The 27,303-nt window shown below is 42.9% G+C and overlaps 1 protein-coding gene across 6 annotated transcripts in view; it reads right to left on the reverse strand.

Moving 5' to 3' along the window:
- PWWP3A (PWWP domain containing 3A, DNA repair factor) overlaps window positions 1–27,303 on the reverse strand; it is a 331,791-nt gene that overhangs the window by 237,687 nt on the left and 66,801 nt on the right. For all 6 annotated transcript variants that reach the window (XM_053702791.1, XM_053702788.1, XM_053702787.1 and 3 more), the window contains one exon: window positions 3,094–3,164. In XM_053702791.1, coding sequence (XP_053558766.1) covers window positions 3,094–3,164 — 71 coding nt within the window. The remainder of the gene's footprint in view (window positions 1–3,093; window positions 3,165–27,303) is intronic.

Raw genomic sequence — 27,303 nt, forward strand, 5'->3', positions numbered from 1 at the left:
AAATAAGGAAACACTGCAATACCCAGTTCTCTGATTACAGAGAGTAGGGCACCCAGAACCTTTGAAAAGATTCTTGGAGCTGTTGCTAGGCCAAATGGAAGAGCAACAAATTGGTAATGCTTGTTTAGAAAAGAGAATCTCATAAACTGATAATGTTCTGGATGAATCGGAATATGAAGGTATGCATCCTGCAAGTCTATTGTGGACATATAATGTCCTTGCTGAACAATAGGCAGAATAGTCCTTATAGTCACCATCTTAAAAGTTGGTACTTTTACATAACGATTCAAATTTTTTCAGATCCAGAACTGGTCTGAATGAATTCTCCTTCTTTGGTACAATGAATAGATTTGAATAAAATCCCAAACCTTGTTCCTGAAGAGGAACTGGCATGATTACCCCTGAAGACGCCAGGTCTGAAACACACTTCAGGAAAGCATGAGCTTTTACTGGATTTACTGGAATACGTGAGAGAAAAAATCTTCTCACAGGAGGTCTTACTCTAAATCCTATTCGATACCCTTGAGAGACAATGCTCTGAATCCATTGATTTTGGACAGATTTTATCCAAAAATCTTTGAAAAACCTTAATCTGCCCCCTACCAGCTGAGCTGGAATGAGGGCCGCACCTTCATGCGGACTTAGGGGCTGACTTTGGTTTCCTAAAGGGCTTGGGTTTATTCCAACTTGAGGAAGGCTTCAAATTGGAAGCAGACTCCTTGGGGGGAAGATTGAGTTTTTGTTCCTTATTCTGACGAAAGGAACGAAAATGGTTAGAAGCCTTAGATTTACCCTTAGGTTTTTAATCCTGGGGCAGAAAAACTCCCTTCCCCCAGTGACAGTTGAAATAATAGAATCCAACTGAGAATCAAATAAATTATTACCTTGGAAAGAAAGAGATAGTAATCTAGATGTCATATCAGCATTCCAAGATTTAAGCCACAAAGCTCTTCTAGCTAAAATAGCTAAAGACATGGATCTAACATCAATTTTGATAATATCAAAAATTGCATCACAATAAAATGATTAGCATATTGCAATAGGCGAATAATGCTAGATAAGTCAGAATCCAATTCCTGTTGCGCTAAATTCTCCAACCAGAAGGTTGATGCAGCCGCAACATCAACCAAAGAAATTGCAGGTCTGAGAAAATGACCTGAATATAAATAGGCCTTCCTTAGATAAGATTCAATCTTCCTATCTAAAGGATCCTCTGTATCAGATAGATGCTCATCAGAAGAGGATAAATTATGTTGTTGGTCATTTGAAATTTCATCAACTAAATGAGAAGTTTTAAAAGACCTTTACATTTATTAGAAGGTGGAAATGCAGACAAAACCTTCAAAATAGAATCAGAAACAAATTCATTAAAATGTACAGGTATATCATGCACATTAAAGTTGAAGGAACTGCAACTGGCAATGTACTATTACTGATGGATAGACTAACTGCATGTAAAAGTTTATCAAGACAACTATTACAAATGACATTCAGCAAAATAATTTCAACAATTTTACAACAAATGCACTTAGCTTTGGTAGGACTGATGTCAGGCAGCAATGTTCCAGCAGAAACTTCTGAGGCAGGATCAGATAAAGACATCTTGCAAAATGTAAGAGAAAAAAACAACATAAAAAGCAAAATTATCTATTTCCTTATATGACAGTTTCAGGAATGGTAAAAAAAGCAAATAGCATAGGCCTCTGATAGAGAAAAATATCAAGAGGCAAACATCAATGGGGTATTGAAATAATGAAAAACTTTGGCGCCAAGTATGACGCACAACGTAATGTAAACTTTTTTGGCGCCAAAAATAACCGGAAATGACACACTCGCGTCACTAATGACGCAACCGTGTGAAAGGTCTCGTCAGACTTATTTTTCCGCGCCAAAAATATTTTCGCGCCAAAAATGACGCAATAAAGTTTAGCATTTGACGCACCCGCGGGCCTAATGCCACCCGCAATTTGCAAGAAGTAGTCAATTGAAAAAAGACTAAACCCCAGGTAAGAAAAATGTTTCTATAAAAAAGATGTTTATATTACCCAAATATGAAACTGACAGTCTGCAGAAGGAAATACATGAACCTGACTCATGGCAAATATAAGTACAATACATATATTTAGAACTTTATATAAATGCATGAAGTGCCAAACCATAGCTGAGGTGTCTTAAGTAATAAAAAACATACTTACTAAAAGACACCCATCCACATATAGCAGATAGCCAAACCAGTACAGAAACAGTTATCAGTAGAGGTAATGGTAAATTGAGAGTATATCGTCGATCTGAAAAGGGAGGTAGGAGATTAATCTCTACGACCGATAACAGAGAACCCATGAAATAGAACCCCGTTAGGGAAATCATCGTATTCAATAAGTGATACTCCCGTCACGTCCCTCTGACATTCGCTGTACTCTGAGAGGAATCGGGCTTCAACAATGCTGAGAAGCGCATATCAACGTAGAAATCTTAGCACAAACTTACTTCACCACCTCCATAGGAGGCAACGTTTGTAAAACTGAATTGTGGGTGTGGTGAGGGGTGTATTTATAGGCATTTTGAGATTTGGGAAACTTTGCCACTCCTGGTAGGATTGTATATCCCATATGTCACTAGCTCATGGACCCTTGCCAATTACATGAAAGAAGAAATGAAGTGAACTGCAGCCAATCAGCATCAGCAGTGCTGAGGTCATGAACTCTTTTTACTGTAATCTCATGAGATTTCATAGCAAACTTCCTTAAACTGAATAGGGAAATAACATGAGTGTGCACGAAGCACACTCCCTTGCCTGTCCCGGGACAGACAAACTGATTTGCTGCTTAAAGTCCTTTGCAATGGGGTTTAAATACTTAGGACATTTTGAGGTAAAATATCTTTCTTTTTTACATAGAGATGTTCAGGTGATATTTTCTAGTCATATTTTTACAGATATGCTGCATCACTTTCAAGTGTTTCAACATTTGGGTATCATAGCCCTTTAAGAACACAAGCTAGCAAGATAAGCAAACACTGATGTTATCTATATAATGGCAGCAAGCAGTTCATGAATAATTGCAAAAGGTGCATGGACATGAGAATATACTCAACTGTTCATCCAAGCAAAGTATCTCTACACTCATCTTGCTGTTCCCAGATACAGGGCTGTGAGACGATAAAACCTAAACAAAAGGTGAGAAAAAAAATAAAAAAACATGGCATAATATATATATATTTTTTTATATAATATGGCAACTGTATGTTAAAAAAAAAAAAATCAATGTTCAAATCAATGTTAGCTTTGCCCCTATTGAGGTTATACTGTGTATAATTCACATTAAATACTAATCTTTTGACTTTTGAAGAAAGAAAAATTAAACCGACATGAGAGACAAAAGATAAACTTTAATGATTCATATACCGATCCCTGGATATAGCATGGCTCTTGATAATGAGGTCATCTTTCTTGGCTTTTATATTTTACAATAACCTGTAATCAACTGCCAGTGACATCCCATCCTAAAACCTTTCCTGCCTTTAACCTGTTTGCTTACAGCGCTATCCTAACAGTACTTCCTCAATGGTTAGAACAGATTCTATGACTGTTGACACCATGCCAAGCAAAGCCATAAGCAGCATTTCTCCTCTCCACCGCTGCAAAAGGCTAGTTACTCGTACATCCTTATGAGTAGGGAACTATGGCCATCAGCAATGGACAGGGAATATAAATGCCAGTGCTCTGGTTCTCTCCAGTCGCTCAAAGTGTGCACCCAAGTGAATATGAATTGCACTACGGAAACTTTTGCATGATAAAGGGATACTGAACCCAAAAAAAATAAATTCTTTCATGATTCAAATAGAGCATGCAATTTTAAGCAACTTTCTAGTTTACTCCTATTATCATATTTTCTTCGATCTCTTTGTATCTTTAATTAAAAAAACAGCAATGTAAGCTTACGAGCCGGCCGATTTTTGGTTCAGAACCCTGGATAGCGGTTGCTGTTTGGTGGCTGTTTTTAGTCAAGGATGGGCTAGCTCATAAGCTTACATTCCTGCTTTTTCAAACAAAGATACCAAAAGAATAAAGAAAAATTGCTTAAAATTGCATGATATCTGAATTATGAAAGAAAAAAAATTGCGTTCAGTATCCCTTTAACGACCAAGGATGTACAAGGTGAGAGGGTGGGACCGCTACGGAAAGCAATCTGTGAGTGGGAAGGATGAAGAGGGGGGGGTAGGGTATTAACGGGGTGGCAGCTACACTACGGAAAAAATTGGATTATTAAAAAAAACACAAAAAAAACAGCCCAATTTTATTGCAAAGAGTGGGTACCTAAGATGGCCGCAAATAGGAAGAGGGAGGAGTTTAAGAGAGCCATGGGGGGGGGAGAGAACCTTCACTGCAGGAGATATAAAGGAAATAGATATAGATATATATATAAAACAAATTATGCTTACCTGATAATTTAATTTACATCTGTGGGAATTATGAACATGGCCACCAGGAGGAAGCAAAGACACCCCAGCCAAAGCTTAAATACCTCTCCTACTCTCCTCATCCCCCAGTCATTCTGCCAAGGGAACAAGGAACAGTAGGAGAAAATCAGGGTATAAATGGTGCCAGACGAATAATATTAAATTTAGGTCCGCCCCCCGGAGAAACAGGCAGGAGCAGTGGACTTTCCTCCTACAGATGGAAATGAAAATATCAGGTAAGCATAATTTATGTTTTCCATCTTAATAGGAGGAGAGTCCACTGCTTCATTCATTACTTGTGGGAACAAATACCCAAGCTCTAGAGGACACTGAATGAAAAAAAAACAGGAGGGTAAAAGGAGAGGGACCTTATACTGAGGGCACCACAGCCTGCAGAACCTTTCTCCCAAAAGCTGCTTCCGCCGAAGCAAAAACATCAAATGTGTAAAATGTTGCAAAAGAATGTAAAGAGGACCAAGTGGCCGCCTTACAAATCTGCTCCATAGAAGCCTCGTTCTTAAAGGCCCAAGAAGAGGCCACAGCTCTAGTTGAATAAGCCGTAATCCTCAGAGAAGGTTTATGTCCCGCTGTCTCAATGCGAAACGGAGGACACTCCGTAGCCAAAAAGATAAGGAAATCGAAGAGGCCCTCTGACCCCAATACTTCCTGGAAAGAGAACAAACAGAGAAAGAATTTTGTCTAAATTCCTACGTGGCCTGAAGATAGGACTCAAACCACATCAAGATTACACTGAAAGGAACCAGTGTCTCTTGATTGATGTTGTGATTGACACGACCTTAGGAAGAAAACCTAATTTGGTTCGTAGAATTTGCAGGAAAGCCCTTCTCCAGATCATCCTGGAGAACAGAATAAGTAGGTCCGCCACACCTTATGATAGATGCGACGAGCAACCAGCTACGAGCTTGAATGAGAGTAAAAAATAACACTCTCAGAAAACTTTCACTTGGCTAGGACTAAGCGTTCAATCTAGACATAGATGAACAAGAGACCTTGGTCAGCAGATCCCTGCAGCAAGGTAACTTCCACGGAGGAGATAAGGACATCCCCACTAATCCGCAAACTATATCCTTCGCGGCCAAAGTGGAGCAATCAGTATCACTGACGCCTGCTTGATTCAAGCCACTACACTAGGAAGTAATGGGAACGGCCGTGAAAAATAAATTAGATTGAACCTCCAAGGCACCGCCAATGCTTCTGTTAGCTCCGCCTGAGGATCCCTGTACCTCGACCCATATCTGGCTAACTTGGTAATGAGACGTGATAAGATCTTCCTCTTACATATCTCCGCAAACACTCGGGATAGAGACCAATCCCCCGGATTAAAGAATTGTCTGCTGAGGAAATCCGCTTCCCAGTTGTCCACACAAGGAATGTGGCTTGCTAACAGCAAACAAATGTGGGTCTCCGCCCACTCCAGAATCCGAGATATTTTCCTCATAGCTAGGGAGCTTCTAGTCCCCCCTGATGGTTGATGTAATCCACAGAGGATATATTTTGTCTGATTGGAATCTAATAAACTGGGACAAACCCAGCAGAGGCCAAGCCTTCAGAGCATTGTATATTGCCCGAAGATCCATAATGCGATCGGGAAGGAGCTTTTCCTCCTGAGTCCATAGGCCCTGTGCCTTCCTGGCACCCCAAACAGCTCCCCATCCTGACAGACTCGCAACCGTAGTCACATCACCCAGGATGGACTTGAGACGGACATCCAATGGGACAAGTGATCCAGACAAAAACACCAAGAGAGCTATTCTCTCTATCGGTTGTCCAGAGAAATCTGTTGATCCGAATGATCGCTGTTCCACTGCTTCAGCATGCGCAGTTGCAACAGTCTGAGGTGAAACCTGGCGAAGGAAATGATGTTCATGCTGGACACCATGAGACCATCACCTCCATGCACCGAGCAACAGATGGCCTTAAGGAGGTCTGGAGGGCAAGACATGTTGAAGCTAGCTTGCAACGTCTCTGGTCTATTATTATATTATATTCTCATGTCTATGGAGACTATTATAGTGTCACGGTTTTTTCCCTGTTTTGTTTGCCATGTGCTGCTGGCAGCCATTTTACTCACCTCTCTTGCTGACTATGGTACATTGTGGGGGATCCTGCTCATTTCCTGCACTTCCTTTTATGGACAGACTGGTGTGCATCATCTGTGTGAGACAGGATGCAGTCTCAGAATTGTGACGTCATCACTTATTATTTAAAGGGCCTCTGTTCAGTATGCTTTGCCTTGTCTCAGACCTGTTTGTGAGCATTCCTGTTTATTACCTGGCTGTCGTCCTTCCTGGTTCCTGATCCCTGGCTTGTTCCTGATTCCGGCTCGTCTGACTATTCGCTTTGGCTCCTGACTCGGCTCGTCTGACTACCAGCTCTGGTTTGGACTCCTGGCTTGTTATTTGACTTGTGGACTTTTTATTATTTTTTGTTATTAATAAAGGTGTGATTATTTTTGCACTTCTCGTCTCAGTCTGATTCCTGGCACTCTGACATATAGTACCGGAGAATTCTACCCTGGTACTTGATACAAGAGAACTCTCTCTCTAGATTTATCTTCCATCCATAGGATCGAAGAAGACAGAGGAGAGATTCCAAATGGTCCACTCTCCGAAAAACTTCTTGGAGAATTCTGCGTTGGCCAGGAATCAAACCCGAGTCAACTACTTAAAAGGCAGCTATGCTCACCACTATACCAGCTAGACCAAACAGAAGATCAATAAACTGGAAGTGCTGGTCCAGGAACGCAAACCTTAGGAACTGGTCCTTGAGGATTGGTACTTGAAGGAAGCATCCTTCAAATCTATCGTGGTCATGAACTGCCCTTCTCGAATGAGGGGAAGAATGGACCTATTGTCTCCCTCTTGAACGAGGGGACATTTAAAAACTTGTTTAAGCACTTCAGGTCCAAATCGGACGGAAAGTTCCCTCCTTCTTTGGAACCACGAAAAGGTTTGAATAGTATCCCAAACCTCTCACTGCAATAGGCACCAGGACAATAACTCCTAAGAGGACAGATCCCGTACGCAGTCCAGAAAGGCTTCCCTCCCTCCTTTCAGGTCAGGAAGTAAGGAGAGAGGAGGAACTGCCCTCGGGTGGCTGAGATTTGAAACCTATCTTGTAACCCTGAGCTATGACCTCCAGGACCCATGGATTCTGCAAGCGACTGAAAAGAGTGACAGTCGGCCCCCTACACAATCCAGAAGAGGACCGGGGACCGCCCGTTCATGCCAACTTAGACTCGGCGGGCTTCTTGCTCTGCTTGGATTTATTCCAGGACTGAGCCGGCTTCCAAGAGTTCTCAGGCTTAGAGATAATTGAGTCCAGGCCTGGATCAAACTAAATCATTCCCTTAAAGGGGAGGGAAAGAAGTATAGACTTAGAAGTCATATCCACAGACCATGACTTCAGCCAGAGCCCGATGGGCATGAACAGAAAAAGCAGAAGCCTTAGCATTTAGGCGAATAATCTGCCTAATAGCATCACAGATAGAAGAATTAGCAACCCTCAAGGCCATAAATCTTTCCTGCGTAACGTCGAGGGGGCCTCTCCACCCCGATCAATTCCTATAAAGGAGTCACACCAGAAAGGTAGTTTCTCCAGTAACCGCGGCAACGTCCACCTCCGGTTGAAACAAATATCCCATATGTTGAAACAAAATTTGTTAACAGAGTTTCCATCCTTTATCCATGTGCTCTTAAATGAAGAGCTATCCACAAATGGGATAGTAATACGTTTAGCAAGGGTGAAGATAGCGCCATCCCCTTTTAAGGACGGAACCTCACAACTCCATTTGAGTCCAGGACCGGGAACGATTTGTTACAGGGAGAAGAGAGGAACAATCCTGTCCCATTCATTCTTAATAATGTTCGCCATCTAACAGGAGCAGGAAAGGATAAGGTAGCACCCTGTCCTCAAACTCTATCCAATTTAGGAATCAAAGGTTCCTCAGGCGATTTGGCCTCTGGAACCACTGAATTCGCCAAAAAACTTCCTTTAGAAGAAAGCGCAAATTCCTAAAACTAAAGTCTGGTTCCTCCACAGCAGGAGGTTTAGAGAACCCAGAATGTTCATACTCTGAAGTCTCAGAAAGAACTTCATCCTCTGATAGCCCTATTACTTAAATCCAATAAATTACCTGATGTACTCTGATGGTGGGGGAGGAAAGAGAGCTGTTTGACAGGGATTAGAGAGGGATCAGGGGGTGAGACGTGTCAGGTGGGAGGGTAATCTATACACTAAAGATTAAATGAACCCTACAAGCTACCTAATTAACCCCCTTTACTGCTGGGCATAATACAAGTGTGATGCGCAGCAGCATTTAGAGGCCTTCTATAATTATAAAAAACAATGCCAAAGCCATATATGTCTGCTATTACTGAACAAAGGGGATCCCATAGAAGCATTTACAACAATGTGTGCCATAACTGCACAAGCTGTTTGTAAATAATTTCAGTGAGAAACCTAAAGTTTGTGAAAAAGTGAACAATTGTTTTTATTTGATCACATTTGGCGGTGAAATGGTGGCATGAAATATACCAAAATAGGCCTAGATCAATACTTTGGGTTGTCTACACATATATATATATATATATACATACACACACACATACATACATATATATATATATATATATATATACACACACACATACAAACACACACACGTGAAGGGTTATTCAGGGATTCCTGACAAATATCAGTGTTACAATGTCGCTATCACTAATTTTGAAAAAAAAAATGCTTTGGAAATAGCAAAGTGCTACTTGTGCTTAATGCCCTATAACTTGCAAAAAAGCAAACATGTAAACATTGGGTATTTCTAAACTCAGGACAGAATTTAGAAACTATTTAGCATGGGTGTTTTTTGGTGGTTGTAGATGTGTAACAGGTTTTGGGGGTCAAAGTTGTCTGATAAATTTCTTTCTTTCCGGATATGGAGAGTCCACATCGTCATCAATTACTCGTGGGAATATCACTCCTGGCCAACAGGAAGAGGCAAAGAGCACCACAGCAAAGCTGTTAAGTGTCACTCCCCTACCCATATAATCCCCAGACATTCGACTGAAGGGAAATGGAAAAAAAGGCATAACACAAAGGAGTAAAGGTGCCTGAGGTTAAGTAAAAAATAACGGTCTTGAATTGAAGGGTGGGGTTGCGGAAAGAAATTTATCAGGTCAGCATAAATTTCGTTTTCTTTCCTAAGATATGGAGAGTCCACGACGTAATCAATTACTTGTGGGAACCAATGCCCAAGCTAGAGGACACAGATGACTAGGGAGGGAGAACAAGACATGCAGTAGTTTTCTGACCCTTACACTTTCCAGAGAAACAAACAGGTCAGAGGACTGACGAAAATCCTGAGTCGCCTGTTGGTAGAATTTTAAAACACGCACAACATCCAGGTTGTGCAACAAACGTTCTTTATGAGAAGAAGGATAAGGGCAGAGGGAAGGAACAATAAATTTCCTGATTAATATTTCTATCTGAAACCACTTTAGGGAGAAATCCCAACTAAGTACGTAGGACCGCCTTATCCGCATGAAAGCTAAGGTAGGGTTTATCACACTGCAAAGCCGAGAGCTCTGAGACTCTTTGAGCAGAAGAGATAGCATTAACAAAACCTTCCAAGGTGACTACTTAAAGTGAAGGTTAACTTCGATAGTTTCTAATGAAATATTGTATGTATCACTAAAAATAAATGGCATTCATTCATTCATCAATACTTATACTTTGTTCCTTAGATATATCCCTTCTTTCTTTTCAAGTTCGCTATCTGTAAATCAACCCTGTTTATTTTTTGTTATTTTTGTAAAGGATGATCACGTTGTTTCGAGAGCCAATTGACTTTTTGGCCGTTAGGTGGCCGTCAATTGATGTCACCAGTTACTGTGAGAATATGCGCATGCATCAGTAGTTTCAGTTCACATCGGCAAAGCGAGCGAGGCCCCGTTTCGCGCATGCGCATTACAAATATTTCTGCAGCGTTAGCTAACAGCAGTTCAATGACAAGCTGCAACATTATACATGCGCTGAAATGGGCAATGGACGTGATTACCGCATGCACATTAATGAGAGTCGGAGAAAGATGTGCATGCGCAGTTTTGGATATTCTCCGTGCACAAGCCTACTGGACACGTACAGAGTGGGTGGGACCGCTCTATATGTCACTGGATCAAAAACCAGGAAATAACTAATGGGAGGAGATTAGAAGTGAACGGTAAGGAAAAAACAAAGTAGAAAAGAATAAAAACAACATGTAATTACAAAAAAAAAAAAAAAAATAGCGATTATCTTTTATATGCATACAAGTCTAATAATGAAAGAAGAAGCCTCAAACTTGACCTTCACTTTAATATCTATGGAATGCATTAGCTCAAACGGAGCCTGCTGCAGAACTTTAAGACAAGGTTAAGGCTCCAAGGAGGAGCAACACACAAACACAGCCCTGATTCTGACCAGGGCCTGACAAAAAGATAGAAAATCTGGCACATCCGCTTGTGTTAAAAAATAGATAATGCAGAAATATGACAACCCCTTCTCCAGACTTTCCTGGAGAAAAGACAAAATCCTGACCCTACTCCAAGAGTAGCCCTTGGATTCACACCAATAAAAGGTATTTACGCCATATCTTATTGTAAATCTTACTAGTAACAGGCTTGCAAGCCTGAATCATGGTCTCAGTTCTGTCTAAGCGTGGTTTTTCTGAGTCGGTCATTAAGTGTTTAATCTCGAAGCAGTCGGCTTCAGAGAAACGAGATTTGGATGAAGGAATGGACCCCGAGTTAGAAGGTCCTTCCTCAGAGGCAACCTCCAATGCGGCCGAGATGACATCTTCATTAGGTCTGAATACCAGATCCTGCAAGGCGATGCAGGAACTATTAGAATTACTAATGCTCTCTCTTGTTTGATACGAGCAATGACTTGAGGAAGAAGAGCAAACTAAGGAAAGAGATATGCCACACTAAAAATTCCAAGGAACTGCCAGAGCATCTATCAGGGCAGCCTGCTGATCTCTTGACCTCGAACCGTACCTTGGAAGCTTGGCGATCTGCCGAGACGCCATCAGATCCAACTCCGGCACCCTCCATTTGAGGGTTAACGTTAGCCTGGAGAACACCTCCGGATGGGGAGCCCACTCCCTGGAATGAAATATCTGCCTGCTCAAGAAGTCCACTTCCCAATTCTCCACACCTGGATTGTGGATGGCAGACAGACAGCAATTGTGAGCTTCCGCCCACTGAAACAATCTGAGCCACCTCCTTTCATGGCTAAGGAACTCTGAGTTCCTCCCTGGTGGTTGATTTAAGCCACTGAGGTGATATTGTCTGACTGGAACCTGATAAAACGGGCTAAGGACAACTGAGGAAAAGTCATCAGAGCATTGTAAAATCGCTCTCAACTCCAATATGTTTATGGGGAGAGGATACTCCTCCTGAGTCTATAGACCCTGTGCATTTAACGAGTCCCAGACTGCTCTCCAACCCAGCAGGCTGGCGTCCGTGGTAACAATCACCCAGAATGGTCTCCGGAAACATGTGCCCTGAGACAAATACTCCTGAGAAAAACGACCACGGTAGATAGTCTCTTGTCGACTGATCTAGATCTAGCCTGAGACAGATCCGAATGGTAACCGTTTTATTGACTGAGCATGCACAACTGCAGAGCTCTCAAATGGAATTGAGCAAAGGGAATGATGTCCATGGAAGTGACCATCAGACCAATTACCTCCATACATTGAGCCACTAATGGCCGAACAGTACACTGCAGAGAGGCAAGAGGAAAGAATCTTAGATTTTCTGACCTCCGTCAGGAATATTTTCATAGATAGGGAATCTATTATGGACCTTAAGAACAACTACCCTTATAGCTGGAAAAAACTGAAAAACAAATTATGCTTCCCTGATAATTTCGTTTTCTTCTGTATGAGGAGAGTCCACAACATCATTCCTTACTGTTGGGAAATACTGAACCTGGCTACCAGGAGAAGGCAGACACACCCCAGCCAAAGGCTCAATATACTCCCCTTACTTCCCTCATATCCCAGTCATTCTGCCAAGGGAACAAGGAACAGTAGGAGAAATATCAGGATATAAATGGTTGCCGGAAGAGAAAAACAAATTTTGGTCCGCTCATCGGAGCATACGTGCGGGGGCCGTGGACTCTCCTTATACAGAAGGAAATTAAATTATCAGGTAAGCATAATTTATGTTTTCCTTCTTAATATGAGGAGAGTCCACGGCATCATTCCTTACTGTTGGGAAAACTATACCCAAGCTCTAGAGGACACTGAATGATAACGGGAGGGGTAAAAGAGAGGCGGACCCTAATCTGAGGGCACCACAGCCTGTAAAACCTTTCTCCCAAAAGCTGCTTCGGCTGAAGCAAAAACGTCAAACTTGTAGAATTTTGAAAAAGTATGTAAGGAGGACCAGGTAGCCGCCTTACAAATCTGATCCATAGAGGCCTCGTTCTTAAAGGCCCAAGAGGAAGCCACCGCTCTAGTGGAATGATCCTTTGAGGAGGTCTAAGTCCTGCTGACTCGTAAGCTAAGCGTATAACATTCCTCAACCAAAAAGATAAGGAAGTCGAAGAAGCCTTCAGACCCTTACGCTTTCCAGAGTAGATAACAAACAAGAAAGAAGTTTGCCTAAAATCTTTAGTAGCTTGAAGATAAAACTTTAAATTCGAACCACATCCAGAGTATGAAGTAAACGCTCCTTCGAAGAAAAACACTGACTTTCTCTGACGGCCTCAATCTCAATCGAACTCAGATGCACAATGCTAGATTTCATCCTCTTACTGACCTGGTGTTCACATTTGCCAATCAGCTCTTGCCCTTGGAAATGAATAACATCCATTTCCAAGGGCAAGAGCCGATTGGCAAATGTCAGTAAGAGGACCAAATCCAGCATTGTGCATATGAGATCGGTTGAGAGTGAGGTCGTCAGAGAAAGTCATAGTGTCTTGCTCAGGGGTGTACCGTGTGCAAATTCGAAGGATCTTAAGGGGGGAAAGAAAGGATCACTTACTCTTGAGAATGCTGGTGTGTTCAACCGGCAAAACGCGTTGAGATTTTGATCCTTTGGAGCATCCGTAGGATAAGTGTTGTGCCCTGACGTCAGCGGAGTTACCTTTACTTTTTTTTTTTTTTAAATTAAACTGAACTCTCTGAACTCTATGATGGTTCTGTGCAAATTTTGAGACATCGACGCCGATTGCCGTGGGATTCACATCTCCTCCTGCATGACTGATTTTCAACTCTGGGCTTGTTATTATTTACTTCAAGTAAGTGTTCATTTACTAGTGTGCTGAGATTACTATTAATAAATACTACCTTGAATCGAGGATTGCACTGTCTCCCTTTCTATCTCTACAGTTTGCCTATTATCATTCTGTGAAGAAGGAACCCACGGATTTGTGTACAGCTTCATCCGTTTGGTGGGATATATTCGTCTCCCCTACTTTGGAAAGTTTTCTATTTCAAGGGACATGTTTGGTATTTAGAGCCGTTTTCTTTTTTCTTTTATGTATTAGTTCCTTCAAAGAAGAAGGATTAGGACACAAGGAAGGAACCACAATCTCCTGATTGATTTACGATCAGACACCCCCTTAGGTAGAAAACCCAAGCAGGTACGTAGGACAGCCTTATCAGTGTGGAACACCAGATAAGGAGGCTCACATTGCAAGGCAGCTATTTCAGAAACTCTGCGTGCCGACGCAACAGCCAATAGAAAAAGAACCTTCCAGGACAACAATTTAATGTCAACCGAATGCATAGGCTCACACGGAGCCCGTTGCAAAAACTTAACAAGATTCAAACTCCAAGGTGGAGCGTTAGATCTAAACACAGGTCTGATCCTAATCAGAACCTTAACGAAAGATTGGACCTCAGGGATTTCTGCAAGCCTCTTGTGCAGCAAAACAAAGGGCCGAAATCTGTCCCCTCAGGGAAATGGCAGAAAGGTCCTTCTGCAGACCCTCCTGGAGAAAGGAAAGTATCCTGTCAGCCTTAACCTTATGCCAGGCTAAACCACCCTCTTTACACCAGAATAAGTAAGCTCTCCACACCTTATGATAGATGCGACGAGTAACAGGCTTACGAGCCTGAATGAGAGAGTCAATAACCCTCTCAGAGAAACCTCTCTTGGCTAAGACTAAGCGTTCAATCTCCACGCAGTCAGCCTCAGAGAATCTAGATTTTGATTAACAAAAGGATCATGTTCGAGCAGACCCCTGCAACAAGGTAACTTCCACAGAGGAGAGAACATCCCCACCAGGTCCGCGAACCACATCCATCGCGGCCAAGATGGAGCAATCAGTATCACTGATGCATGCTCCTGATTGATGCGGGCCACTACACAAAGAAGTCCTAACGGCAGGAAAATGTAAATTAGTTTGAACCTCCAAGGAACTGCTAATGCATTTATTAGCTCTGCCTGAGGATCCCTGGAGCGAGACCCATAGCTGGGTAGCTTGTAATTGAGCTGGGACGCCATGAGATCTATGTCCGGCGTCCCCCATTTGTTGCAAATCTCTGCAAACACCTCGGGATGGAGAGACCATTCGCCCAGATGAAAGGATTGTCTGCTGAGGAAATACGCTTCCCAGTTGTCCACACCGGGAATGTGGATCACTGACAGCGAGCAGTTGTAGGCCTCTGCCCACTCCAAAATCTGAGATACTTCCCTCATTGCTAGGGAGCTCCTCGTTCCCCCCTGATGGTTGATGTAAGCCACCGAGGTTATGTTGTCTGATTGGAATTTGATAAACTGGGACGAACCCAGAAAAAGCCAAGCCTTCAGAGCATTGTAGATTGCTCGAAGTTCCAGAATGTTGATTGGGAGGAGGGATTCCTCTCGAGTCCACAGGCCCTGTGCCTTCCTGGCACCCCAAACAGCTCCCCATCCTGATAGACTTGCGTTCGTAGTCACAATCTCCCAGGATGGTCTCAAGGAGGATGTCCCTTGGGACAGGTGATCTGGACAGAGCCACCAGGAGAGAGATTTTCTCAACCGGTTGTCTAGAGAAATCGGTTGAGACAGATCCGAATGATCGCCGTTCCACTGTCTCAGCATGCACAGCTGAAGTGGTCCGAGATGGAATCTGGCAAAAGGAATTATGTCCATGCTGGACACCACGAGACCAATCACCTCCATACACTGAGCCACAGAGGGCCTTAAGGAGGCCTGGAGGGCAAGACAAGCAAAAGTTACCTTGTAATGTCTCTGGTCTGTAATGAATATCCTCATAGATATGGAGTCTATTATAGGACCCAGGAATTCCACCCTGGTACTGGGAATAAGATAACTCTTTTCTACGTTTATCTTTCCACCATGAGATCAAAGAAGAAACAGAAGAGATTTCAATTGGTCCTCTGCCAGACAACAGGATGGTGTTTGAACCAGAATATCGTCCAAGCTTGGAGCTACTGCTATACCTCTGGTTCTGGCCACTGCAAGCAGAGCTCCTAGAACCTTTGTAAAAAACTCTTGGAGCAGAAGCTAGACCAAACGGAAGTGCAATAAACTGAAGTGCTGGTCCAGGAACGCAAACCATAGTAATTTGAAGTGTCCCTTGTGTAATGGAAAGTGAAGGTAAGCATCCTTCAGATCTATAGTGGTCATCAACTGTCCTTCTGAACTAAGGGAAGGATGGACCTTATCGTGTACATCTTGAACGAGGGGACAGATAGGAATTTGTTTAAGCACTTTAGGTCCTGAATCGGGCGGAAGGTGCCCTCCTTTGTGACCACAAAAAGGTTTGAATAGTATCCCAAACCTCTTTCTCCAAGGAGGTACCGGGACAATGACTCCTAGTGAGGAGAGATCCCTCACGCACCCCAGAAAGGCTTCTCTCTTTTCTGGCCTGGAAGACAGATTTTATATGAGGAATCTGCCCCTAAGTGGATGAGACTTGAAACTAGGACTGGGCAATATGGGGGGGAATTGCTATTTTTTAAATAAATTACTATAACACCTTAATTTTGCAAACGTGACGGGTCTCTCCCTCTGAGCAGTCAGCGTTCCTGGGATGATCCCAGGGAGGAGGGGCGGGGCATAAAATGGGAAGGAGGCGTCTCTAGCAGGTGATTGTGCTAAATTCCGATGGGCCACTCTCATGCTACAGTAACACCAGCCCAGCAGACACGACACCTGCTTTTTCATTACAGGCGGTGCTGTGGGATCATGATACTTCCTGTTCTTTAACTACAGTTCCTGTGAGCCCCACGTCTTCACATCTGAGGGAAAACATTAACTTGTTCTAATTTTTAAAATAAACTCAGGTCCCTGGGAGGCAGCGTAGAAAATACTATTTCAAATTAAAACAGTGCATAATAAAGCAGTACTTTATTAGCGTTTTAGCCTCTCAGCTGCCTCCCAGGGACCTCAGTGCATTTTAAACATTAGAACAAGTTAATATTTTCCCTCAGATGTGAAGACATCCTTATAAAGGACTTCCTTTAGAAGAAAACGTAAGTGTTCAATCTTAAATCTAAAGGCTGGTTCCTTCGCAGCAGGAGGCTTAGAGGCAGCAGACTCCGTCCCAGTAAGGTCACCCTCTGAAGCCTCAGAGTGTTACTCATCCTCGGATAACTGAGACAGAGCAGATAAATCTAATAAATTACATGACGACCCCGGGGCAGGAGAGCTTTGTTTAACCTTTTGCTTGAGTTTAGCAGGGCAAGGTAAAGCATTGAGAGCCTCCCCTTTACTCTCACTGCCCCCCCACCCCTTTTACTCTCACTGCCCCCCCACCCCTTTTACTCTCACTGCCCCCCCACCCCTTTTGCTCTCACTGCCCCCCCCACCCCTTTTGCTCTCACTGCCCCCCCACCCCTTTTGCTCTCACTGCCCCCCCACCCCTCTTTTGCTCTCTTCCCCCACCCCCCTTTTGCTCTCTTCCCCCACCCCCCTTTTGCTCTCTTCCCCCACCCCCCTTTTGCTCTCTTCCCCCACCCCCCTTTTGCTCTCTTCCCCCACCCCCCTTTTGCTCTCTTCCCCCACCCCCCTTTTGCTCTCTTCCCCCACCCCCTTTTGCTCTCTTCCCCCACCCCTCTTTTGCTCTCTTCCCCCACCCCTCTTTTGCTCTCTTCTGCCCCCACTCCCCTTTTTCTATCCCCCCCCCACCATTGACAGAGGCAAAGAGAATGACTGGGGATTATGGGTAGGGAACTGACCTTTTACAGCGTTGCTGTGGTGCTCTTTGCCTCCTCCTGCTGGCTAGGAGTGATATTCCCACTAGTAATTAATGACGTTGTGGACTCTCCATATCTTAGGAAAGAAAGTGTGTTTTTTTTTCCCAATTTTTTTCATCATATTTGATTAAAATTTTTTTAGCAAATTATATCATACTAGTCCTAAAGCCCATGTACATTTTTTACAGTACAGCAGTCTCACCCCTTGCTCTCTCTCCCATCCCCACCCCTTTTGCGCTCTCTCTCTCCCCCCTCCCCTTTTGTTCTCTCTCTCCCCCCTTCCCCTTTTGCTCTCTCTCCTCTCCCCTTTTGTTCTCTCTCCCCTCCCCTTTTGTTCTCTCACTCCCCCCTCCCCTTTTGTTCTCTCTCCCCCCTCCCCTTTTGTTCTCTCTCTCCCGCCCCGCTCTTTTGCTCTCTCACAGTCACACCCACTGCCGTACGACTACGCCCCTCCCATCCGGCCATGTCCCCTTATCACGGACACATCTGTTCACGCCCCCATCACGGAGCTCCCGTCCGGCCTCTTTGCAGCTGCTGTCTGACGCTAACGGCCAGGTATGTTTGTCCTTGTGTAGTCTGTACTGCGCATGACAGCTTTGGACAAACATACCTGGCCTTTTATATATTATAGTATGATGAAAAAGTCAATTTAATCGCAAGAAAAACTGTATAAAATATGTGTGAGTACAGTAAATGAGTAAGAGGAAAATTACAGCTAAACACAATCACTGCAGAAATGTAAAAATAGCCCGGGTCCCTAACGGTAAGAAAGTTGAAAAATGGTCTGGTCACTAAGGGGTTAAGATGTTTACTGCATTTTTTATATGCATGATAAAAATGTTTGATGTTCTAATCCATAATGACCAGCATGCTGAATATAACAGAAGCTATTAAAGCAACATGTAATTCACAATTTTCTGTATAAAGATGCTGTACTAGGTAGCAAGCACGATAACAAATATCACTGGACAGTGCCTACAATCATTAGCAAACCACTTATGTTTTAAGAGAAACTAGTTGCACAAGAGTCTCGTCAGCTGGATAGTAGGATTCTCTTATTTGAAATTTCTTGTGGTGTGAACGCTTTATAAAAAAATTTGTTAATAAATAGTTAAATTCGTAGTTAATCTTATTGATTTCTTTGACAATGTAACTAAAATGAATAGACAAGGGAGGAGCAGATGTATCATCTGGATATAAGCAAGTTTTTGACACTGTCCCATATATCAAACATTCACAAAATGTATTGCCTTGAAGTAGGTGCTAAAATATCTAAGTGGGAAGAATGATGGCTTTAAAGCTGATACTTTTTCATTATTTTTTGGATAATAGTTAATAAATATACAGTACATGCATTAAAGGTTATTTGTTCGGTTTAAGATATTTGGACAATAAAAATGTATTTCTTCCTCATAAAAAGAACCGATTCAAGCTCCAATTACTCACTGAGTGGGCGACCGACATGTAGGTCGGAGCGTGTGCGCAATTAATCATTTTTGCAGCTCCTCTGCCCCCTTGTAACAAGATCCGGCTGCAGTTTTAGAGAAATCTATCACTCCAATGTTGATCCAGCCCCTCTGAACACGTGTATGTAAAATCACACAGGCAACGGTTGCTATAGCAGCCTTTGAAGCATTGTCAGAGTCGATATAGCTCTGTATAAAATGAGCTTAATATATCCAAATAAATTAAAGTGATGTAATGTAGCCTGTGTCTTTATTTAGCAAGTCCATCCTACTATATATAGTATTACTATTGCTCTCATATGTACATTTTGTAACATTTCATTCCAGTTTTACTATTGCTGCCATATGATATGTAAACATTTAATAAAATAAATCCTGGTTTGCTAGTAAGAGAGATTCTCTTGACTGACATTCTAACAGGGCTGGTATCAAATGTTACTAAGGAATACCAGTTCCTCTGCTAGCAGGTCAGTAAGGGTTCCTTCAGATTCTGCGTCAGCATGCTAGTGCGTGCGCACTCCATGTCTGATCAGCAAGGCAAAGCTGATTGACATGGAAATAGAAGGGGAAAAACAAACAAAAACACAACATTTATGCTTACCTGATAAATTTATTTTTTTCTTGACACAGTGACTCCACAGGATCTTCAATTACTGTTGGGAATATCACTCCTGGCCAGCAGGAGGAGGCAAAGAGCACCACAGCAAAGCAGTGTATAGTCAAAAATATAGTATAGTCAAAAATAAAAGAACTTTCATGATTCAAATAGAGCATACAATTTTAAGTAACTTTCTAATTTACTCCTATAATCAATTTTTTCTTCGTTCTCTTGGCATTTTTATTTTAAAAAGCTGGAAAGTAAGCTTAGAAGCCAGCCCATTTTTGATTCAGCTCCTGGGTAGCGTTTGCTGAATGGATAGCTACATTTAGACACAAATCAGCAAGCGCTACCCAGGAGCTGAATCAAAAATGGGCCTACTTCTAAGCTTACATTACAGCTTTTTAAAATAAAGATACCAAGAGAAAGAAGAAAAATTGATATTAGGAGTAAATAAGAAAGTTGTTTAAAACTGCATGCTCTCTCTGAATAATGAAAGTTTAATTTTGACTATAGTATGCCTTTAAGTATCACTTCCCTACCCACAAGCCCCAGTCATTCGACCGAAGGAAAGGAGAGAAAGGAAATAACACAAGGTGCAGAGGTGTCTGAGGTTTATATAACAAAGAAACTGTCTGAAATAACAGGGAGGGCCATGGACTCTCAGTGTCAAGAAATAAATAAATTTATCAGGTAAGCATAAATTTTGTTTCCACGGGATCATCAATTACTGTTGGGATGACACAGATGTTCAGGGAGGGACAAGACAGGAAAAATAAACAGAAGGCAACACTGCTTACAGAACCTCTCTCCCAAAAGAAACCTCAGCCGAGGCAAAATAATTAAATTTATAGAAAAATTGGGCAAAGAAGAACAAGTCGCAGCATTGCATATCTGTTCTACAGAGGCCTCATTCTTGAAAGCCCAAGAGGAAGACACCATCTTGGTGGAATGAGCTGTAAATCTCTCCGGAGGCTGCTGCCCAGCAGACTCACATGCCAAACAAAAAATACTTCTCAACCAGAGAGAAAGAAGTGGCAGTAGCTTTCTGACCTCCTGAAAGCACACAAACAAGGCAGACGACTGACGAAAGTCCTTAGAAGCCTGCAAATAAAAAACTTAAGAGCATGCACAACATCTAAGTTGTGAAAAAACTGTCTTCATGAAAAGAAGGATTAGGACAGAGAAAAGAAACAATTTCCTTATTCATATTCCTGTCTAAAAAACAACCTTAGGAAGAAAAACAAACCTGGTATGGAGAACTGCCTTATCTAAATGAAATAGGAGATGAGGAGAATTCCACTGCAAAATTAGAAATAAGAAAGAAACCTTCCAAGATAATAACCTAATATCTATGGAAAGTATAGGCTCAAAACGGAACCTGTTGAAACTCTAAGAACAAGGTTAAGCCTCCAAAGTGGAGCAACTAATTTAAACACAGGCCGGATTCTGACCAGGGCCTGACAAAAGCATTGTTCATCCGGCATGAATGCCAGACGCTTGAGTAGCAGAACAGGAAAATCAGAATCTGACCCATGAGGGTACTGACCGACAACCCCTTCTCAAGGCCTCCCTGGAGAATAAATCATTGGATCCTGACCCAAAAAAGGAAGTATATGCTTACCAGATAAATTTATTTCTGTCTTGACACGGTGAGTCCCCCGATCATCTTAATTACTGTTGGGAATATCACTCCTGGCCAGCAGGAGGAGTGAAAGCGCACCACAGCAAAGCTGTTAAATATCACTTCCCTACCCACAACCCCCAGTCATTCAACGAAAGGGAAAGGAAGCAACATAAGGTGCAGAGGTTCATAGAAAAATAAACTGTCAGAAAAATACAGGATGGGCCGTGGACTTTATCAGGTAAGCATACATTTCCCTTTTCTTTCTAATGACACGGTGAGTCCACCGATCATCTTAATTACTGTTGGGAACCAATACCCAAGCCAGAGGACACGCATGATAAGTGAGGGACAAGACAGGTAACCTAAACGGAAGGTACCACTGCTTGAAGAACCCTTTCTCCCAAAAGAAGCCTCAGCCGAAGCAAAAGTATCAAACTTGTAAAAATTTTTAAAAAGTGTGTAAAGATGACCAAGTGGCAGCTTTGCAAATCTGTTCCACAGCTTCATTTCTGAAGGCCCAAGAAGATGAAACAGCCCTTGTGGAATGAGCTGTGATTTGTGTAGCAGTCTCATATGTCAAGCGATAACACTCTACAGCCAAAAAGAAAGAAGCAGCCGTAGCTTTCTGACCCTTCCGCTTCCTAGAGAAAACAACAAACAAAGAAGAAGACTGGCGAAACTCCTTATTCGCCTGTAAATAATATTTCAACGCACAAACCACATTTAGGTTGTGCAACAAACGCTCCTTATGAGAAGAATTAGGACTTAATTATGAATTAATATTCTTATCTGAAACAACCTTGGGAAGGAAACCTACGGCAGTACGCAGGACCACCTTATCAGAATGAAAAATAAGGTTAGGAGAATAACACTGCAGTGCTGAAAGCTCCGAAACTCTTCGAGCCGAAGAGATAGCAACCAAAAACAAAAACCTTCCAAGATAACATTTTTTTTTTATAACTTTATGTTCCAGACTCATCCCAACATGGGAATTCCAAGTAGTAAAGATAACATTTTCACATTTATATGGTACAGAGAGGAAAATTAACGACACTCCCTCCACTCAATGGGCAGAAGAAGGCCTTTCCATGCAGTTTATTCTCACATCAAGATGTAAATCTGGTTCTATTTCCAAAAACATACAATCAAATAACATCAACCAATAAAACAATAAACTACAAAGTATAATCCCTCCACTCCAGGGGGAGGGGAGGGAATCAAAACCCCCTGGCACCTGTGTTAGGGAAAAAAAAAAAGTGTCCTAATATAGTACAGATTATGTATGATCAGAGGGGGGGGGGGGGGGGCGGGGGAGGAGGGTAGGGGCACCATCTGCCACACAAAATTTCCTCCAATATGAACAAGGAGTTTCGGAAGGGGTAAAGTAACCTGCTTCTCATGAGCGGGGAGATGTGCAACAGATATGGCTCCCACTTGTGAATAAAAGCTTTAATTCACTTGTCAAGGTCTCCCTGTACGTCCGCCTGCTCCAGGAGAACCTGAGCGTGCACTGCGTGTATCAATTTTTTAAAAGGAGGGGATTTACTGTCTGCCCAGTACAGTATTGCAAGACTAATCTCCTAGTGAGTAAAATCACAGAGTATAGAAATTTGACCCCGCGGTGCAACCTCCAAATCATGCAAGAAGATAATATTGGAGGGGGTTAGATTTACATCTTCCGGCAAGACCCTCTGGAGCCAGAATTTAACTTTGCCCCATAGTCTCCTTAGCTTAGAACAATCCCATATCATGTGGGTGAGGTCAGGGGATGGAAGGGAGCATCTGTTCCATTTGTCTACTGCCTGGGGGACCCATCTAAGTCTTAAACTTGGGAGAACATATGGTTGATGAATTAATTTAGTATGTGCCTCCCTTGAGTAAGCAGAGAGAGTGGCCATTCTAACCTTCTGAAAGCTAGCTGTGTTCTCCTGTTTTGTAATGCGGAACAGTCTGTCTATGCTGGAGTTCGTGGCAGTGAGCTGGTTATCTGAGATGAGAGCCCAAACATACTGCCTGCACTGGAAATATGCAAACATGGTGTCAGAAGGAATAGCATAAGTCTCCCTCAGAGTATGAAAAGAGGGAATCTGGAGTGTAGTAGGATTAATTATATGTGCAATAGAGGTCAGGCCAGAAGTCTTCCATCTCTGAAAGGCACGAGTGGTGTAGCCAGGTATGAACCTAGGATTCCCTTGTATAGGTAGATATTTGGTCACTATATGGTCTATATTCCAGAATTGACACAGCTTATGCCAAGCCCTTATCGGGTCTCTAAACAATATGGTGGGGCAGGGCCAGGAGGGTGGAAGATAAGCTAAATTCAACGGAGCTGCGCTATCAAGCAGGGCTAAAATAGTCGGATCCAGTCAACCACCCCAAAACCAGTTTAACTAATGTTGCCCAGTTATACCACTGAATGTTTGGGAACATAAGACCCCCCGCACCTAACGGCATGGATAATTTAGATATGTTGATTCTGTGTTTCTTTTGATTCCATACAAATGAGGCAAAGGTGGAGGAGATGGTTTGTATATCTTTGTTGTGAAGTAAAAGGGGAAGCATTTGCAAGGGTTACAAGATTTTTGGCAAGATTATCATTTTCAATAAGTGGATTCTGCCACGAAGGGAAAGGGGAAGTCCTCTCCAACCACGGATGAGATCCTGTGAGCTAAGTATGACTTTTGGAATATTGAGGTGGTAAATACGCATGGGGTCAACATGTAGGTGGATCCCTAAGTATTTGAAGGTTACTGTTGTAATTTTGAGATTAGTATTGTGAAGGGTAGCGCCCTCCCAGTTTTTTAGCCAAGTCACCTCTGATTTGTTTTCATTTATTTTATATCCAGTAAAGGTACCAAACTTTGTCATTATATCTAGCAGTTTAGGGACATTCAGGGCAGGATTGCTAATGTATAGTAAAAGATCGTTCCCGAACAATGAGATATGTAAACGTTGCGTATGAATCTGAAGGCCAGCACAGTGTTGACATATATAGCACGCCAATGGCTCTATGGCCAGGTCAAATAGAAGTGGGGACAGTGGGCAGCCCTGTCTTGTACCCCCCCTTTCAAGCATAAATGAGGAGGACAAACCACCGTTTATAATGAGGGATGCCGAAGGTGTGCTATAAAGTCGTTGTATGACGTCAAAGAAATGTCCTGTTATACTGAATCTAATCAGGGAGGTGTACAGATGATCCCATTCCACCTTGTCGAACGCTTTCTCACCGTCGACAGAAAGCAAATAGGCATCTACCAGTGGTGTTTCAGTTGGGTTGTTGTGGGCATGATGGTAATGTGCGATAACCGCAAGTGTTTTTCGTAAATTAATCACTGAAGAGCGATGTTTAACAAACCCTGTTTGGTCTCCAAGATAACATTTTAATATCCAAATAATGCATAGGCTCAAATGTAGCCTGTTGAAGAACTCTAAGAACCAAATTAAGACTCCAAGGAGGAGAAGCAAATTTAAACATAAGCCGGATTCTAACCAAGACCTGACAAAAAGACTTAACATCTAGCACATCCGCCAGACGCTTGTGCAACAAAATAGATAAAGCACAAATTTGAAGGTACTTTCAGATAAACCCTTCTCCAGACCCTCCTGGAGAAAAAACAAAATCCTAGGAATCCTAACTCTACTCCAAGAATAACCTGTGGATTCAATCCAATAAAGATATATACGCCATATCTTAAAATAAATCTTTCGAGTCACAGGCTAACGAGCCTGAATCATCGTCTCAATAACCGACTCGGAAACCCCCCGCTTAGATAATATCAAGCGTTCAATCTCCAAGCATTCAGCTTCAGAGAAATGAGATTTGGATGGGCCCCTGAAGTAGAAGGTCCTTCCTCAATGGAAGTCTCCAAGGTGGAAGGGATGACATCTCCACCAGATCTGTATACCAGATCCTGCGAGGCCACGCCGGTGCGATGAGTATCACCGACGCCCTCTCATGTCTGATCCGAGCAATTACCCGAGGAAGAAGAGCAAACGGAGGAAACACATATGCCAGATTGAACTTCCAAGGAACTGCCAGAGCATCTATAAATACAGCCTGAGGATCCCTTGATGATTTTAACGAGATGCCATGAGAGCCAACTCCGGCTGTCCCCATCTGAGAATCAAGCTGGAAAACACATCCGGATGGAGTTCCCACTCCCCCGGATGAAAAGTCTATCTGTTCAGAAAATCCGCCTCCAAATTGTCCACCCAGGGAATGTGGATCGCAGACAGACAGCAGTTGTGAGTCTCCGCCAACTGAATAATCCTGGCTTCCTCGGTCATGGCCAAGGAACTCCGAGTTCTTACCTGACGATCGATGTAAGCCACTGACGTTATATTGTCCGACTGAAATCTGATAAACTGGTCTGAAGCTAGCGGAGGCCAGGCCAGAAGAGCATTGAAGATTGCCCTCAGCTCTCGAATATTTATGGGAATAATCGACTCTTCCCGAGACCATAGACCCTGAGCCTTCAACGAACCCCAGACAGCTCCCCATGCCAGCAGACTGGTATCCGTGGTCACCATCACCCAGGTAGGTCTGCGAAAGCAGGTTCCCTGAGAGAGAAGATCTGGAGACAACCACCACAGAAGAGAATCTCTTGTCGTCTGATCTAGAACAATTCGAGGAGACGGATCCGCATAATCCCCATTCCATTGGCTGAGTATGCATAACTGCAAGAGTATGAGATGGAACCGAGCAAACGGAATGATGTCCATAGCTGACACCATCAGACCAATTACCTACATACACTGAGCCACTGACAGCCGAGGAGAGGACTGAAGGGCAAGACAAGAACTGAAGATCTTTGTTCTTCTGACCTCTGTCAAAAAGTTCTTCATCTCTAGAGAATCTATAATGGTTCCCAAGAATACCACCCTTGTAGCTGGAACCAATTAACTTTTTCCTAAATTCACCTTCCATACGTGGGAGCGCAGAAAAGACAACAACAACGTGTGGGAGTTTGCTTGTTGAAAAGATGATGCCTGAACCAGAATATCGTCCAGATAAGGCGCCACTGCAACACCCCGCAACTTGAGCACCGCCAACAACGCTCCCAAGACCTTCGAGAAAATACTGGGAGCCGTTGCAAGACCAAAAGGAAGGGACACAAACTAAAAGTGTTTGTCTAGAAATGCAAACCTTTGAAACTTGTGATGGTCCTTGTGCATCGGAATATGCAGATACGCATCATGAACTGACCCTCATGAACCAAAGGAAGAATGGAACGGATAGTATCCATTTTGAACGATGGAACTCTGAGGCATTTGTTTACACCTTTGAGATCCAGAATAGGCCTGAAAGTTCCCTCCTTTTTGGGAACCACAAACAGGATGGAATAAAAACCCAGACCCTGTTCCTGAACTGGAACAGGAACTATCACTCCCAGATTGGAAAGATCCTGGACACAACGTAAGAACGCCTCTCTTTTTATCTTGTCTACAGATAATCTTGAAAGGTGAAACCTGTCTCTGGGAGGAAAACTTTTGAACTCCAACTTGTATCTGTCGGATACCACGTCCACTGACCAGGGATCTGGAACATCCTGAACCCAAGCCTAAACGAAAAAAAACAGAATTTATGTTTACCTGATAAATTTCTTTCTCCAACGGTGTGTCCGGTCCACGGCGTCATCCTTACTTGTGGGATATTCTCTTCCCCAACAGGAAATGGCAAAGAGCCCAGCAAAGCTGGTCACATGATCCCTCCTAGGCTCCGCCTACCCCAGTCATTCGACCGACGTTAAGGAGGAATATTTGCATAGGAGAAACCATATGGTACCGTGGTGACTGTAGTTAAAGAAAATAAAATATCAGACCTGATTAAAAAAAAAAACCAGGGCGGGCCGTGGACCGGACACACCGTTGGAGAAAGAAATTTATCAGGTAAACATAAATTCTGTTTTCTCCAACATAGGTGTGTCCGGTCCACGGC

The sequence above is a fragment of the Bombina bombina genome, chromosome 2 (assembly GCF_027579735.1).
Source record: "Bombina bombina isolate aBomBom1 chromosome 2, aBomBom1.pri, whole genome shotgun sequence".
In the NCBI taxonomy this organism is placed as follows: domain Eukaryota; kingdom Metazoa; phylum Chordata; class Amphibia; order Anura; family Bombinatoridae; genus Bombina; species Bombina bombina.